Source organism: Gallus gallus, chromosome 25 (genome assembly GCF_016699485.2).
Source record: "Gallus gallus isolate bGalGal1 chromosome 25, bGalGal1.mat.broiler.GRCg7b, whole genome shotgun sequence".
Taxonomy (NCBI): domain Eukaryota; kingdom Metazoa; phylum Chordata; class Aves; order Galliformes; family Phasianidae; genus Gallus; species Gallus gallus.
The window spans coordinates 2,764,377-2,781,004 of record NC_052556.1 but is presented as its reverse complement, the minus strand read 5'-3'; the positions used below and the strand labels follow the sequence as shown (position 1 = coordinate 2,781,004).

General features: G+C 61.4%; 2 protein-coding genes and 1 non-coding gene across 4 annotated transcripts; 1 reads left to right on the top strand and 2 right to left on the bottom strand.

The window, feature by feature from the left end:
- Nucleotides 1–244: 244 nt before the first annotated feature.
- Nucleotides 245–9,547, bottom strand: CGN (cingulin). The gene is made up of 21 exons (NM_001347391.2): nucleotides 9,322–9,547; nucleotides 7,938–8,795; nucleotides 7,721–7,821; nucleotides 7,429–7,498; nucleotides 7,263–7,358; nucleotides 7,060–7,190; nucleotides 6,773–6,872; nucleotides 6,489–6,701; nucleotides 5,893–6,041; nucleotides 5,674–5,815; nucleotides 5,402–5,602; nucleotides 5,041–5,226; nucleotides 4,272–4,529; nucleotides 3,604–3,774; nucleotides 3,352–3,513; nucleotides 2,815–2,904; nucleotides 1,738–1,821; nucleotides 1,279–1,397; nucleotides 1,095–1,203; nucleotides 802–965; nucleotides 245–646 (listed from the first exon to the last, which is right to left on the bottom strand). The coding sequence occupies exons 2-21, from the start codon at nucleotides 8,772–8,774 to the stop codon at nucleotides 505–507; spliced, it is 3,525 nt and encodes a 1,174-aa protein (NP_001334320.2). The 5' UTR covers nucleotides 8,775–8,795; nucleotides 9,322–9,547; the 3' UTR covers nucleotides 245–504.
- MIR6620 (microRNA 6620) lies at nucleotides 5,605–5,714 on the bottom strand. Its single transcript, NR_105488.1, has one exon. It is a non-coding gene; the product is annotated as a microRNA 6620 (primary transcript).
- Nucleotides 9,548–13,567: 4,020 nt separating the features above from the next.
- PSMB4 (proteasome subunit beta 4) lies at nucleotides 13,568–15,853 on the top strand. Of its 2 annotated transcripts, none has more exons than XM_427542.8 (7): nucleotides 13,568–13,707; nucleotides 13,968–14,174; nucleotides 14,385–14,531; nucleotides 14,703–14,784; nucleotides 14,880–14,996; nucleotides 15,339–15,427; nucleotides 15,735–15,853. In XM_427542.8, exons 1-7 carry the CDS (start codon nucleotides 13,586–13,588, stop codon nucleotides 15,745–15,747), a joined length of 777 nt encoding a protein of 258 aa, XP_427542.6. In that variant the 5' UTR covers nucleotides 13,568–13,585; the 3' UTR covers nucleotides 15,748–15,853. The 2 variants fall into 2 exon arrangements, with proteins under 2 accessions (XP_427542.6, XP_046759933.1); XM_046903977.1 differs by having other exon boundaries at nucleotides 13,707–13,795.
- Nucleotides 15,854–16,628: the final 775 nt, after the last annotated feature.

Sequence of the window (16,628 nt, the reverse complement as noted above, 5' to 3'; positions counted from 1 at the left end):
TGAGGCAGCGCACTCAGAGGCTGCACAGGGACAGAGGCAGCGCGGCCCCGCTGGAGGCCATGGAGGGGAACTGCGGTAACCACTGCCAATCAACACAATGGCACTAATTAGCACCTGGCACGGCTCCCATTCTCGTTAATTAGCGATAATGAGGATGTATCTCGGGGCCAGACCCAGCCTGGCAGGAGGGAGCCGCATGCCCCCACCCCGCGCCCCAGTCCTGCACCGCTGCCATGGGCTCCACGGGTGTTGGAATGGTCCCTTTTATTGGAAAGAGCGCTTGGAGGGGGGAAAGAGTGGCGAGGACCGAGGGACACAATTGCATATAAAAATAAATGGGAGCTGAGGGGCGGTGGCATTCCCTGGGGACCACAGGCTCCATCCTCACAGCCACCAGCCCTGGGGCCACCAGGGACAAAAAGCCATGAAGAAGAGGGCCATGGCCGACGCCAGCAGGGCAGAGGTCTCTGAGCAGTTCCTGCAGCCCCGGGGGCTCTGTGGGGCTCAGCAGGAGCTGGTCTGCAGGTTGGCCTCGTTGAGCAGCGAAGCGATGGAGGAGGGCCCGTAGGCGCTGTCCAGGTCCTCATCGGAGCTGAGCGCGTCGTCCTGCAGCGAGGAGTCGGCGGCCGCGCGGGCAGCTCTGCGCCTGGGGAGGGAGGAGAGGGCTGAGCGTGGAGCGCGGGGCACAGATGGAGCTGCTGGGCCGAAGCATGGGGCGTGGCATGGTGGGGCGGTGGGGCACGGGGCCCATCCATGGGGCCATGGAGCACAGTGAGGCCATGGGGCTGCCTCTCTCCCTACCAGGCCTCCTTCTCCAGCGCCTTGATGCGGCCCTGCAGCTGCTCATTGAGCTCGTGCTGCTCCTCCAGCTCCCGCTGTGCCTTCTTGCGGGCAGCCTCCAGCCGCTCGATCTCCTCCTCGGCCTCATCCACCTGCCGCTTCAGCGCCTTCACGCGCAGGCTCAGCTGTGGGGACGCGGCCATTGATCGCCACAGTGGCCACCAACCCACGGCCATGGGGCCACCACTACACAATGGCCATTGGGACAGTGGCACCAACCCATGGCCAGGGGTGGCCACGTGCCCACCACCCACCTGGTCCTTCTGGTCGTTGACGTGCTGCCGTTCATCATCGATCTGGATGGTCAGCTCCTTCACCTTGCGCTCCAGCTTGCGGTTGGAGGACTGGAGGACGCTCTTCTCCCTGCCGGGAGGTGTGGGGTGAGGACCTGATGGCACGGTTGGCCCATGGTGGCGGTGGGGACAACGGGGCCACTACCTCTCCTCGGCCTGCAGCCGGTCCTGCAGCTCCTCCAGGCGCGCCTCCAGCTGTGAGACAGAGCTGCCCACCTTCTGCATGCCCTCGGAGCTGGCCAGGCGGCTCTTCAGCTCCTTGTTCTGGAGAGAAGGGACATGGAGGCCACCAGAGGCCACCAGGTCAATCCAAGCTTTGGCCACCAGGTCAGCTAAACCCCGGTCTGAGGCACCAGGTCAACACCGGCCTCTGTAGAGGACAGCACGGCCGCTGGTGGAGCTCCCAGCCCAGAAACCTCTCCCAAGGAGTGGCCTCAATGAGGATGGTTATACAGTGGCAATTATCATCCACGCAGAGGGACGTGGGCATGGGGAGGTGCCCAGGGTGCAGCATAATGGCACAGTGTGGAGCTTGGTGCCCATCACCACTGTGTTCCCATCACTCAGGGTATGGAAGGATGAGGATGTGGTCCCCAGTGCCCACCTGGCGCTCCAGTGAGACCTTGTCACACTCCAGGTCCTGGCGGCTCGAGCGCTCCTGCAGCAGCTCAGCACGCAGCTGGTCGATCTGGGGATGGGGATGTTGGCCACGGCCCTGGTTACCTCGTGCCAGCCCCAATCCCTTCCCAATGGTCACACATCCCAACAAGCGGCTGCTGGCTCCCTCCCCAATTAGCTGTCCTCTTTCTATTCCTAACAAGCAGCTGCCACACCTCCCACCCCTGGGTGTGCAGGCTGCAATTCTCCACTGGAGGGTTTAACTGGTTGGACTGGGAGTGGGGACCTTTGGGCACCGTGGTGCAGCCGTGCTTGGGGCCAAAATGGATTTGGTGCACCAACGGATCAAACCCAACGCCCCAGGGCTCAGCCAGAGCCAACCTTACCACTTTGGGTATTATTTTGAAGTTGTGGGAATGGGATTTTGTGCAGCGTTGCCTAAATGATAAGTCAACAGTCCCCCAAAAAAATCACACGGTGACTCTGTCAGAGCCACACTCCAGTTTCACTGCCACCTACACACTGCATTGCTCAATTTGGACAAATTGAGGACACGTGGAGCAAAGCTCCGCTGGGATGTGCCCCATCTGGGGATGAGAAATGGGAAACCCACCCAAATCACCCACCCCACTCCCCAACCCCCAGCCCTACAAGGTGCCCCTGGCGCCCAGAACGCCCCTACAAGTCCATTAGCCAAGCCAGTGCCATGGTGTTGGGAGGTTTGGCCATGGCCTTGGTCACTGCCATCACTCTGCTGGGACGTGCTCCTTTAGGGGATGAAAAATGGGATAACCCACCCCAAAGCCCAGCCCCATGGGGCCAGAAAGCCCCTTTCCACTCCTACAGAGCTGCAAGCAATGGGGCTGTGGCTCCCGCAACCCATTGGCAATACCAGCGCCACCCGTGCCACAGCTCCTGCGTCAGCTCCAGCTTTGAAACTAATGAGCAGTTGGGTTAATTAGGAGCTGACAGCCCCAACTTCCTGCACAAACACCAACCTCCCTCCATAATTTTGGGCATTGTTTTTGCATCACGCTCGTGTGATTTCCGCTGGCCGCCCTACCTGATCACGGCTGCGGTTGACGCGCTCTGTCAGCAGCTCAGCTGTGCTTCGCTCCTCCTCCAGCTCCTCCTCCAGGCGCTTGGACTTCTCCTGCAGGCAGACAGAGGGTCAGCGCTGGCCCCACAGCATTGGGAAGGTACCAGGGTGGTGGGAGAAGGGCTCTCTACTGCCATTTGTGGGGTTTCATTGGACAGGGCCAGAAAAAATGGGTGCACCCTTGCGGCACGGCAGCTCTGTGCAGCTGCGGGATGGCTGAGCACGCTCTGCCCCTCACTGTCAGTGCTCAGCACTGCAGGGAGTGGGTGGAGGTGTGGGTTTGGGTGCCTTTTTGGATGCTTTTTGGGGTGCCCCGACCCAGTGTTTGGGAAACTACGACCACATTGGTTTTTAGTTGCCCCAACCCTGGGATTTTGGATCTAACGACCCACTCTTTGGGCACCACCCCTGGATTTTTGGTTACCCGTGAGCTCATATTTCAGGCACCACAGCCCCGCTCTCTGTGTGCCAACAGCCCATTTTTCAGGTGTCCCAACCCACCTCCAGCGCCTTGAGCTGCCGTGAGCGATCGTCCTGGGAGCGCCTCTTGGCATCCGCCTCCTCCTCGAGGCCACGCAGGCGCTGCAGCATCACGTCCCGCTCCAGCAGCGCTCCATCCCGCTCCGCCTGGCTGTCCTGCAGCGCCTGCTTCAGCCGGGTGACCTGGGAACAGTGGTGAGATGCGGTGTGGGGGCAGCAGCCCCACGGCCACCTGGGCCATAGCTAGGCTGTGGCCACCAGTCCCTGCCGTACCTCGTCCTGCAGCCGTCCCACGCTGAACTGCATCTTCTCCACCTCGGCGCTGCGGTCCTTGGCTTGTTTCTGGGAATCGGTGATCTCCTTGCGGGATTTCTCCTTGCATTCCTCCAGCTGAGCCTTGAGCGCAGCCAGTGAGCGGTTGGACTCCTCTGTCATCTGCTCCAGCTGTGGGAGAGCAACGGGACCAGAGGTGGGAAGGGGGGCATGGGGTTGGGAGGACATTGCTGCCCCATGGCGATGGGCAGGAGCCCACGGGATGGGAGCTGGAAGGCACTGGAACGCTGTAGGTGCCCCAAAGCAAGGGACAATGTGACCCTGGATGCAGATCCATGGGGACAGCATGGATTTAGGGCGTGTGAGCACAAACAGGGACATCCCAGCATAATGGAGAAGGATCAAAACAATGGGGATAAGCACATGCTAAGAGTGGGGCAGAGCCCTGCAGTGCTGCACCCCTGCCCTACCCTGGCCAGGGCACCTCAAAGACCAGTGAGACACGGGATACCCCACCTGGAGGGGATCCATGAGGACCACCGCCCTCTAAGCCCTCCCCATGGGATGGGACTGTGGGTTGTGGGATGGAGGAGACCCGTGAGGACCACTGCCCTCCACCCACACCCCATGGAGGGCTGATGGGGCGATGAGGTGCAGGCGCTCCCCACCTCTCTGTTCAGCTTCTCGGTGCTGCGGTCCAGCAGCCGCTTCTGCTCCTCCAGCTCGCTCTTGGCACGCTTCAGCTGCTCCTTCTGCTTCTGCTCGTCCTGCAGGGACGCGCTCAGCTCCTGCTGCTCCTGCGTCAGCCGCGCCATTCCCCTCTGCGCCTCATCCAGACGCGTCTCCAGCGCCCGCTGTGCCCGCAGCAGCTCCTGCTCACGGTCTGTGGCTTCGCTCAACGACTCCTCTGCGCGTCTGCGCTCTGCCTGGGAGGGAGAGAGGATGGCACCAGGGGATGGCACTCTCCCCCATGAGTCCCCAGTGTCCCCCGGTGCCATCTGCTTCCCCTGTGACCTCACGCCCACAGACGTCCCCTAGTATTGCCCAAATAACCCTCAGTGTCCCCACACTCCCCACTGTCTCCATGTTCCCCATTGTCCTTAGGCCCCCCAGTATCTCCAAATGCCTCCCTGGTGCCACCTGCATCCCCCTATGACCTTGTGCCCCTAGATGTCCCCCTGTGTCCCCAAGATCCCCAGTATTCCCTACATCTTCCCATGTCCCCAGCATCCCACTGGTGTCACTTGCATTGCCCCATGTCCCCAAACATCCCCCAGATGTCCTGAAGTTCCCCAACATTCCTCATATCTCCCAGTGTCCCCAGTGTCCCCATTGTCCCTTTGGTGCCACCTCCATCCCCCCGGGTCCTCACATCCCCAATATGACCTCATCTCCCCGAACTCTGCGTCCTTCAGCCTGGACCCACAGCCACAATACCTCCAGTTTGGTGATCTTTTCACGGAGCCGTGCCTGGGAGCCCTCCCAGTTTTCCCCCATGCGCTCGTAGTCCTTCAGCTGCGTCTCCAAGCCCTGCACCTTCCTCTGCAGCTCCTCGTGCTGTTCCTGCAGCTCCCGCAGTGCTGCCTCCACCGCCTCCCTCTCACCCTCCAGGGAAACCTTTGCCTGCAACACAGCCACACAACAGTATGGGCCACCTGGCCCCACAGACACCAGCCAAGCCCAGGAGATGTGGTGTGAAACTGGGGTTCCATTGCAGCAGTGTGGTGAGATTGCTCCTTGGCTCATGGCTGGGCCGTCCCCATCCCATCCCCATTGCCATCCCCATCCCACTCCTCACCCTGACAGCCTCATCCCTCTCCTCCCGCAGCCGCTCCATCTTGCGCTGGCACTGCTCCATGGCTCCGCTGTGGCTCTGGGCCTCATCCTGCACAGTGCTGCGCAGCACCTGCAGCTCCTCTTCACGCTGCCGCACCACCTCCTCCCGCTGCTCCTTCTCCTCCATCAGCTCCCGCTGTGCCTCCCGCGCCCGGCGCAGCTCCTGGGGATGGGATGGGCTCAGGGACCCCGACGGGGCGCACACGGTACCCAGATCCCCTCTTTGCTACGCACCGTGCGCAGCGCTTCCATCTCTGCGGGGTCGGCTGCGCTGCTCCGCGCCCTCTCCACTTCCTCCCGCGTGGCCGCAAAGCGCTCCCGCAGCTCCCGCAGCTCCTCCTCGAACTCCTCCCGCTCCATCTTCACCTGCAGCAGTCTGGGAATGGAAGTATGGGATGGGGGGAGCCGATAACCCCCCCGGCCCCGAGCACGCCCTGATTTGCCGGGACGCACTCCTGCTTGGCGGCGCGCAGCTCGTCCTTGTTCCGCTGGAACATCTCCCTCCAATGCCCCGTCTCCTCGGCACTCTCCTCCAGTTCACGCTGAAGATTCCGCACCACCGCACCGATTTTCTGCTTCTCTGACTCCAGGTCGGCCCGGTTCTGGGGAACGGGGGGGGGGGGGAGCGCTCAGCGTGAGCGTCCTTGGGGGATGCTGAGCCCCTGCCCAGGGGTGCACTGCCCAAGGATGCTCCAAGGATGCTCTGGGGATGCTCAGACACTGCCCGGGGATGTTCTGCCAGGGGTTCTCCAGGAATGTTCTCAAGGATGCTCAGGCTCTGCCCAGGGATTCCCTGCCCTGAGGATGCTCAGACTGTGCCCAGGAATGCTCTGGGGATGCTGAGGCTCTGCCCGGTTTAACACCACCCAAAGCAGCCCCGCAGGAGGCGGCCCAAGGACATGGGGAGCCACACAGCACCAGGCAGCACTGATAGCTCCAGGCTCCCCCAGGGATGGAGCACAGAGAGGTATAGGGGGGGGACACAGAACCTTGTCATGGTGTGCAAAAGGGGGATGTGAGGATATGAATCCCAAACACAGAGCCCTCACCTGCGAGATGTCCTCCACGCTGCGCCGGAGCTGCTCCATGTCACTGTGGCACTGCAGCCGCACACGCTCCAGCTCGCGGTCGTGGTTGGCCACCTCCTCCTTCAGAGCCCCTTTCAGGGCCGTCAGCTCCCGTTCCCGCAGCCGCAGGTGCTCCTCCAACCGCTGCCGGGAGCTCAGGGCCTCCTCCAGCTCCTCCCGGGCCTCCTCCAGCTCCTGGAACACAGAGGTCGCTGTGGTTGGTGGCACAGTGAAGGACGGTTGCGGAGCAGTGCACGTGGCCATACCCTGTACAGAGCGTTGGTGTCCGTCGCTGTCCCCATCTCTGTGCGCACTGCTTTCAGCTGCTCCTCTGCTCGCATCTGTGCCGCCTTCGCCTCCCCGAGCCTGTGGGGACAGCAGCCCTGAGACCCCCAGCGCACAGCAGAGCCCTCAGACCCACTGATGGAGAGGGAAATCCAGACCACATTCAAAGCTCAAAGGACGCTGAGTTCCACACCGCCAAATGGGGACAGTGTGGGGACCCCACCACCTGGCGCAGCGCTGAAGGAACACGGCCCCACGCAGCCCTTACTCCTTGCTGCTCCTCTGCAGCTCCTGCATTCTCTTCTCCAGCGCTGCCCGCAGCCGTGCGCTCTCCTCCTGTGCCTCCTCCAGCGCCCGCGTGGTGCTGCGCTCCTTGGTCAGCTCCAACTTCTGGCGGAGCTGCATGGGGGGGACGGTGGTGACCATGGTAGCCATACGCAGGGGACACCCACCTCCACCCAGCAGCCTCACCTTGCTCTCCTCATCCAACCTCTCCTGCAGCTCCTCCACCCTCTGGGCCAGCGCGTGGTGCTGGGGCTGGGAGCACGCCGTCCCCTTGGTGGGTGCCTGGGGACACCCTGGGCTCAGTGTCACCCCCTGCACCCCAGAACCATAACCCTGCCCTTTACCCACTCACCGCCACTTCCTGCAGCTTCTCCAGCACCAGCGCAGCCTTCCTCTTCAGCATCGCACCGCTGTCCCTGCTCCTGGGGGCATCATGGCAGAGGGAGCGCGTTGGGTATGGGATGGAGCGGGATGGGCACAGGAAGGATGGGGCACCCCAAGCTCTTCACTGCCGTCATCCCCCAAATCCTCAGCACTCAACCACGTGGCACCAACTGCTGTGTTCCCAACCCAACCACGCAGCATCGCCATTCCCAACCACCCTGCAATGTGGCACGGTGGCACCCGAGTCTGGGGATGCTCACCCCTCCTTCAGGATCCCATAAATGAGCTCTTTGGGGTCCTCACTGCTGTCAGGCTGGGCCACTTCCTGCTGGTCCCGCAGTAGATCCGGCGTCGACTTCAGCTGCCAGTGGCATGGAGATCTCAGCACTGGGCACCAATCCCTCACTGGAGTTCCACTCCCACCCCACGGCCATGGGACCACCGAGCGGTGCCACCACCACCCAACACCTCCTGTACCTGCAGTTCTGTCTGGGCTTTGCTCTGCGGCCGCTCCTCGGTGCCACGATTCACCATTGCACTTCTGCCTGCCCCGGTGGGCAATGGGGACGGCGCACTCACAGCACGGCCATTGGGAACGGTGCTGCGGGCGTCCAGGCTCTGCGAGCGCTTCCTCTCCTCCGAGGCCAGGCGGGATCGGCGCGCCGCACGGCCGCGCTGCTGCACTTTGCCATCAAATTTACTGATGAGCGAATTCACCGAGGAGAGCGGTTCGGTGTCGATGTCACCACCTGCGTGCTGTGACACCGAGCTCTCCGAGTCCGAGGAGGGGGCGACCCCAATCCCGGAGCCTTTGCGGTGTGTGGGGTGGGCAATGTTCAGTGTGCTGCTGCTCCTGGAGCTGGTGGCCATGGGCCCATCGGTGGCGGCCAGCAGATTGCCATGGGACTGCGTCCGGCGCAGCTCGGCCCCCATTTTGCTATGGGGTTTGTGCCGGGTGGGCACTGGGGCGGCACTGTGCTCTTCATCCGACACGCTGTAGGAAGGCTGTGGGCGCACATAGCGGTTTTCAGGGAGGTCCAGCTCAGGGGGCAGATCCGGGGGCCGGGGGCCGGTGGTCCCTGCAGGGTAGGAGCCGTCACTTTTGATCTGCACCCCAAAGGAATCGCTGCCCTTTTCACCACTGTTGAGGACAACGAAGGGCTGCCCCGCGATGCCCTGCACGCGCACGGCCACCCCATAGGAGCCCGGCTTGGCGCGCGCCTTCGGGGCCTTCTTGGGCTCCTGGAGGTCATTGATGAAGCGGATCTGGACGCCGTAGTCCACCGGGCTCTGCTTCTCTGCCGTGCGCTCCATGCCGGGTGCGGTGCTGCTGTTCTGGGGAGAGGGCAGAGTCACAGTGGGACCCACGGTCTGTGCCCCACAGTGCTGGGGGGATGAGGACCCGTATGGCTGACATGGCCCCATAGGACAGATGGGTCCCATAGCGGGAATGCAGCCTCACAGGGACAGGCATGGCCCCATAGGGGGTACACAGACCCACAGTGGGGACACTGCTCCATGGAGTGGATGTGGCCCCATGGGGCAGATGCAGACCCATGGGGTTGATGCTGCCCCATAAGACAGACATGGCCCCACAGTGCAGATGCTGTCCCACAGAGGGGATGCGACCCCATAGTGCTGGGGACCCGGTGGCACTGCTCCCATGCACAGCACAGCCCCCGATCCCGCTGTGCTTTCAGCACAGACGGAGCCCCTTTGCTGGATCGAGCCGACAGTAAAACACACAGAAAGTGCCGGTGGACCACCAGCCCCACACAGCACCCTCAGCCCCATGCAGCTCCAACCCCACAGGGCCAGTCAGACCCCCCACCCCAGCGCAGCGCTGACACCCGGCACTCACCGACGTCCTCCACTCGCCCTCCGCCACCACCGCGGTCACCGCAGTGCCGGGAGCTCTGGCAGGACTGATGCAGAACGACAGCAGAGCCCCGGGCAGTCCCGGCCCCACAGCGCTGCGCTCCTCCACCGCTGCCTCCGGTGCCGGCAGCTCTGTGTGCTGCCCAAAATAACTGCGCCACGAGCGGCACCGCGGGCACCGCGCGCTCAGCGCAGGGCCATGGGATGGTGGCACAGAGCCGGGGTCACCACGTCCCGCACGTACGGAGAAAGGGAGAGCGGCACCAAAATCTCACGTTTCCAGCTTTTGGTCCCAACGTCACCCCAGTGCAGCCCCCACATCCGCCCCCGTGCCCACCCCAAAGCCTCAGCTCTGGGCACATTGCAGAGGATGAATGGCCACGGGGACCCCGCAATGCCAGCACTGAGCTTCTGCCAACCCCAACACATGACAGAGGGTCGGTGCCAAGCTTGGACACAGCAGGGAACCGGCCCCGAGCAGATGGTGGAGGTGGCAGCACCTGGCACCCAGTGGGGTGGCCATGGGGACATGGGCTGCTGCCATGAGCTGGTTGTCCCCACATGGCATCACGGTAACGAGATCGGCACCAGACCCCAAATGTCCTCATGGTCATCCCGTGGTCACGTTATGGTCAAGCTATGGCCACCTCACTGCCACCCCACGGCCACCCCACAGTCATGGTTTCCCCATGAACATTGTGTCCCTACGGTCACCCCATGGCACCATTTCCCTGTGGCCACCCTACGGGTACCCCACAGTCATGATGTCCCCATGGCCACTCCATTGCCACTCTACGGGTACAGCAGTGAGGACGGATTCTTTTCCTCCATGGGCACGCAGTGGGTCCAGCCCCACAGCTCGAGCCAGGAGCAGGTGAGTGCTAATCCCCAGGAATGCCCTGTCCTGGCTGGACTCCAGCACTCAGATAAAGGGGAACAGATTGCATTCCAACACGGGAACGCAGCGCTGATCCCACAGCAGCACACAGCCCCCAGGAGGGGATCGCAGTGCAAATGAGGGTGACAAAAAGGGGGACCCCATTTGTTGTCCTCGGGGGCACATTGCCCACAGAGCACAATGGCACCCGGCTCTGCCCGTGGGTCCCCGTGGCCGCGCGTGGCAGGCGGCCAACTCCGCTCATGCAGATACGGAGCACAAAGGGCCCTTTGTGGGCACCGCAACCCACAAAGCTGTTGTGCAACGGGCGGGCAGCACCGGGAGGGGAAGGCCATCAGCACCACACGTCCCGACCCGTGGCATGGGAACGGGGACAGCGGGATCCGAGCACAAAAATAACTCTTTTTTCCGCCCGTTTTCTGGGCTTCGGGCTCTTCGCACCAAAGGCTCTGCTCCACCTGCAGCGCCGATTGCTCAACAGGGACAAAGTCTGCGTGGTTCCGTGCGCCGGCAGCGCCCTGCCTGCAACCCCGACAAACACCGGGGCTGCGCAAGGATCGCCGAAACCCGAAACCGGGAGCGCGTCACGGGGCCGCGTCCGCCCCACGCCCCAGGGACGTCACCGCACTCCCGGAGTGCTCAGGTTAATCATCAACCGGGCGCTGACGGCCCCGTCCCACTCCCTGCCCCGCTGCGCCGCGCATGCAGCCCTAAAACCCAACGGCTGTTGAGGAGAGCCGTCCTCAGATGGATGTTTGGCAGTGGGTCACAACCCAGCGGTCCACGGCAAACCCCCAACAGCCAACACTAATGGCCAACCCCAACAGCCCACACGTGCTGCCAACCCCAATGGCCAATCTCAGGGGTGAACTCAACGTTGCACAGAAGTGGCCAACCCCGACAGCCAACCCTCATGGCCAACCCCAACAGTCCATGAGTGCAGCCAACCCAACGGCCAACCCTAATGGCCAGATCAGTGTCTACGGGGTTGGGACTGAAAGGCACACTCTCCATGGGATCACTGTCTGTGGGATTCAAGCTAGAAAAGGAGCTAATATGGGACAGATACCTACAGAATCAGGGCTGGAAGCCACGCTCTGTATGGGATTGCTGCCTACAGGATCAGGGCTGGAAGACGTGCTGTCTGTAGGATCGTTATCTATGGGATCTAAGCTGGAAATCACACTGTCTATGGCATTGCTATCTGGGGGATCCTTATCTATGGGATCCAAGCTGGAAGCTGTGCTCTCTATGGGATTGTTATCTATGGGATCCTTATCTATGGGATCCAAGCTAGAAGCCCCGCTATCTAGAGTCGTTATCTATGGGATCCTTATCTATGGGATCCAAGCTAGAAGCCGCACTCCAAACCAGCTCGACTGGTCAGGGTGGTGGGGAGCAAACCCAGCCCAGAGCGATCCGCACACTCCAAACAAAGGGTTGGAACAGCGGGCACAGAGCACAGGGACGGGTTATCCTGGGGACAGCTGACCGGGCAGCCCTACCCATCACTGCAGGGATGGGGGCAGTGCCAATCAGCACTTAGGGTTCCACTGGCACCAAGACCCCAGCAGCACTGGGCACACTGGGGCAGTTTGGGGCTGGCAGCGTCGCGTCCCACCACGCACACATTTGGCATTTCTCTCCCACTGAAGCTGAGCGCCGGGCGAAGTAGGGCAGCATTAAAGATGCAGGAGGTGCCACGTTACGGCCGCCCGCAGCCGGGAAGGGTCGGCCCCAGTGACGCCGTGAGGTCCCGCAGCAACACATTTCCCCACTGTGGGATGGGGCTCAGCCTTGGGCAGCCCCAAAATGATTATCTCGGTCCTAACAAGGTCCGGAGGGAACGGACCCACAGTCCCAGAGGTGCTCGGGGTGGGAGGAGCAGGGCTGGGACATGGCTCTTATCAGCAGAGATAAGGACGGAGCCACAAAGGCCGTGTGGAATTTACGAGCAGAGCAGCCCTGAAAGGGACAGGAATGGGATCTGTGGGGCTGCGGGGCCCTACAGAGCAGTGCCTATGGGAACATTGCAGTGGGGCTCTGTGGGAGTGGGACAGCACCCCTTGTAGAGGGGTTCATGGGGACCCAGAGGGTCTATACGGAAATGCAGACCCTCTATGGAAGGGGCAGGGAGGGGCTATAGGGGACAGAGGGTCCCTGAGGGATCCTACAGATGAAGGAGGAAGATCCAAAGCAGGGCAGAACCCTTAACTAGGGGGCATCCTATGGGATGTGCTATGGGGCACGTCACTCATCTCATCTCATCGCAGTGGGGCACTGGGGAGGGGCAGAGCACCTCCCAGCAGAGCCAGACCCTATGGGATCTGTAAGGGGACCCTAAGGGGACTATATGGGGACCACAGGGTCAAGCAATCCCTCTGCAGAGTCAGCCCCTGTAGGACCTGCTGCAGGGCTCCAGCCCCATAAGCTCTGCCGTGGGGAAGGGCACGGCCCAGGAAGGGCAGCCCTGCAGCCCAGCCCTATAGGCAGTGCCACAGGGCACAGCACACCCAGGAAGGACAGCACCAGCAGGCACAGCCCTATGGGCTCCGCCATGGGGCAGGACAAGCTCCAAGGGCAGCAGCCTCTATGGACCCAGCCCTACATACTGTGCCATGGAGCAGGACAGGACCCACAGACCCCAGCCCCTATAGGCCCTGCCCCTTTGGGTTCTGCCATGGGGCAGGACATGCTGCACGGACCCCAGCAACTCCGGTCTCAGCCCCCGTATGCTCCATCACAGGGCAGGACGCATTCCAAGGACACCAGCCCCGATGACTCTGGCCCCTACGGGTTCGGCCATGGGCCAGAAGAGGCTGCACAGACCCCGACCCCTACGGCCCCAAACCCTATAGGCTCCAATATGGGGCGGGACAAACTCTAAGGGCAGCAGCCCCTACAGCCCCAGACCTTACATGCTCTGCCACGGAGCAGGACAAGACCCGCAGACCCTGACCCCCATGCCCCGGCCCCTCTGGGCCTCGCCTTGGGGTCAGGACCCCCCATTCCCCTCAGCCCCGCACTCACCGTTCCGCACCGCCCCGCACACCTCCGCCGCCGCCCCAACCTGTTACCTCCGCCACGCACCGCCCCCCGCTCTCCCATTGGGCCGCTCCGCTCACGGCCCCGCCTTAAGGCGGAGCAAAGCCGCACAAACCACGCCCCCAGCCACGCCCCTCCGGCTATCTCTACCCCTCCTTAATTCATCCACTCCCAACATGGCGCCGTTCACGCTCTCCATCCCGCGCCGCCCTCAAGATGGCGCCTTCCCGCCTCTCGCACTACGGTGGCCGGTGGAGGCCGCACTTCCGGCGCGCGTGCGCAGCGCGGCCGCACGGTGACTAAGATGGAGGTTGGGGGAGCGCGCGCGCCGCCGCCGTTCTGGGCCGGGGGTCCCTCCCCGGGGGCAGCGTACAGCCCCGGGGGGATCGGGATCGGGGCCGGACTGCGGCCCTACAGCCGTACCCTGTGAGCGGGGGGGGATGGGGGCACGGGTGGGGCTGGGGAGGGCGCGGAGATGGGCGTGCGGAGTCACGGATGGCAGCGGGGCTGTGGGGTGCGGGCGGCGATGGCGACGGGAGCGCGGATGGGGCTGCGGGACGCGCTGGGATGGGGGTCGGGGGGCACAGATGGGGCCGTGGGGGGCACACGCAGATGGGGGGCACCGGGAGGGGAGGGCTCCGAGGAGTGGGGGGGCCCGGGGGCGGCACTGACGTGTGGGTCCCCAGGACCCCCATGGTGACGGGCACGTCGGTGCTGGGCGTCAAGTTTGAGGGCGGCGTCGTCATCGCGGCGGACATGATGGGCTCCTACGGCTCCCTGGCGCGCTTCCGCAGCATCTCCCGGCTGCTGAGGGTCAACGACAGCACCGTGCTGGGCGCCTCTGGCGACTACGCCGACTTCCAGTACCTGACGCAGATCATCAACCAGATGGTGTAAGTCCTGCTGGTCCCAGCGCCGCGCAGCACCTCGAGTTTGAAGGGACTCGCTGGGGTCGTCCAGCTCCTTGCCCTTCGTTTACTGGTGGCCTTTGGCCGCCTCTCTTGGTGTAAGTTTGCGTTTCCAGGCAGCCCATGAGGCGTTGGCGTGAGGTTTTCAAAGGCTCCCAGCGCCTCTGAGTTGAGTGATGTTTCTCTCTGCTTCAGAATTGATGAGGAACTGCTGGGAGATGGCCACAGTTACAGCCCCAAAGCCATTCATTCCTGGCTGACCAGAGTCATGTACAACCGGAGGTCCAAGATCAACCCACTGTGGAACACTGTTGTCATTGGAGGGTTCTACAACGGTGAGAGGTGAGGACGAGGGACATTGGGGGGTGACTCCATCAGCTCAGTTCTGTTGAATGGGAACATCCCTTAAGGTTTTTCCAAAAAGAGAAGGATGTGGAGGGTCCCCTGGCTAGGAGCTGCGCTCTGGGTGCCCTCCCCTCGTGCAGCAGCAATGCTCACAGCTCTGTTCTTCAGCTTCCTTGGTTATGTGGACATGCTCGGCGTGGCCTACGAAGCCCCAACGCTCGCTACGGGGTACGGCGCGGCCCTGGCTCAGGTTAGTGCTCACAAGTGGGAATGTGGAGCACAATGAAGCAACAACCTTGGTGCAGGGTGACTGCTGAGCTGTTGGGTTTGATGAATTTTTTTCAGCCGTTGATGAGAGAAGTCTTGGAGAAGAAGCCCAGCCTGACCAAGGAGGAAGCCCGCGACTTGATTGAGCGCTGCATGAAGATTTTGTACTACAGAGATGCTCGGTCCTTCAACAGAGTGAGTGCTGCACGTTGGCTGTGAACTTTGTGCTTCATGTCCCATCTCGTCCACAGTGACACCCAGAGCTGAAATTCTGTAGCTTTGGGAACGTTCCTACCACAGTGAGCCAGCTCCACTTGTCCACCCAGAAAAAAGACAGACATTACTGAATGTGGAGCCACGTTAAACCAAATGAATCATAGAATCATCAAATGTCCCAAGTTGGATGGACCCATAACACTGAGTTGGACTCAGTGATCATTATTGGCAGTGAATGATGAGAGCTTTTGTAGGGCCCATCGTAAATCCAAGTCTGGAGGTCGGGCTTTACTGAAAACTTCCATTGTTTCTTCTCTTCAGTATGAAGTCGCCATCGTAACAGAGAAGGGAGTGGAGGTGGAGGGACCACTGACCCTGGAGGCCAACTGGGACATCGCACACCTCGTCAGGTAATGGGCAGGTGACACACGCTCCAAGCTCTGTGTGCTGTCAGTGTGCAAAAACCAAGGGCACAAAGTGGTGTAGGTGTGGGTGGGTGATGGGTGCCCACTGCAGGTCAGCATCTCCACCGTACACTCCAGTAGAGGTCCCACTGATTCCCTGCTGCAGCCACGTCCTCTCTTGGCCAGGGAATGGCTTTGGGCAGCAGAGAGCTCACTGATGGACCTCCTGAGATTTTGCCCCTTTGCATCTCTTCAGTACAAAACTCCATGCAGATTGTGTCACACCCTGACCCTATAAACACTCTTCTTGCAGTGGCTTCGAGTGATCTCTGCAGAAGAACTGCTTTGTTGTGTCCGTGCTTCTGGATGATGTACATCAGAAAACTCCTTTTGAAGTTCCCATTTCTTTTGGAAATAAACCTGTTAAGATGATCCTCTGTGTTTGTGCTGTGTCCAGAATTGAAGGTTCTGACTCCTCAAAACACGGCTGTGCTGCAGGAAGGTGGCTGACAGCCAAGTCCTTTATTCCTGGAGAAGAGCAGCAAAAATGTCCTTTTGTTGTTTGTTTGGTGAATGGTTTCTGGTAGGCACTGTGCTCCACTAAAGACAATTACAGTCCTCCTCCCCTTGGCAGTGCCTTTATCAGACCGTCTTGGGTCAAAGTGCTCCTTCACCGCCTCCAGTTAACACTGTGAGCTCATTTCTGCCAAAGGTGACAAAGCTTTTTCCCCTTCTGTGTTGTAGTAAAGGTTTGTGCGGTGCCAGGTGGCGCTGATGGCAGCTGAAGGACTCACCTCTGGGACCTGAGTTGGTTCTGGTCCTGGCTTGATGCCTGTTCACTTCCCATGTGCTGACTGTTAAGTGAAATGCACCACTGCTTCACCACTTGCCCTACTTAAAGAAAAATCTATGGGACCACGAGTTGCCACGACAGTGGGGTATTCCAGTAACCCGCTTAGTGCAGCTCATGCCTTATTCCTCTTGAATTGGGAATTTCTCACCCCTGCAATCATTTAGGAACATTAAGAGTGGTATTACTACCACTGAGCATAAGCAGCTCCAGTGGCAGAACTCTGCCTTAAGCATTAATGCCGTGTACACACTTCAGCTGCTCTCCCACCTCTGAGCAAGGCCGTATCCCTCAGGGCACAGGGAATGCACCCTTCCGTGAGGCACTGTGATATCCCAACAGCTGGGCAGCTCTCCA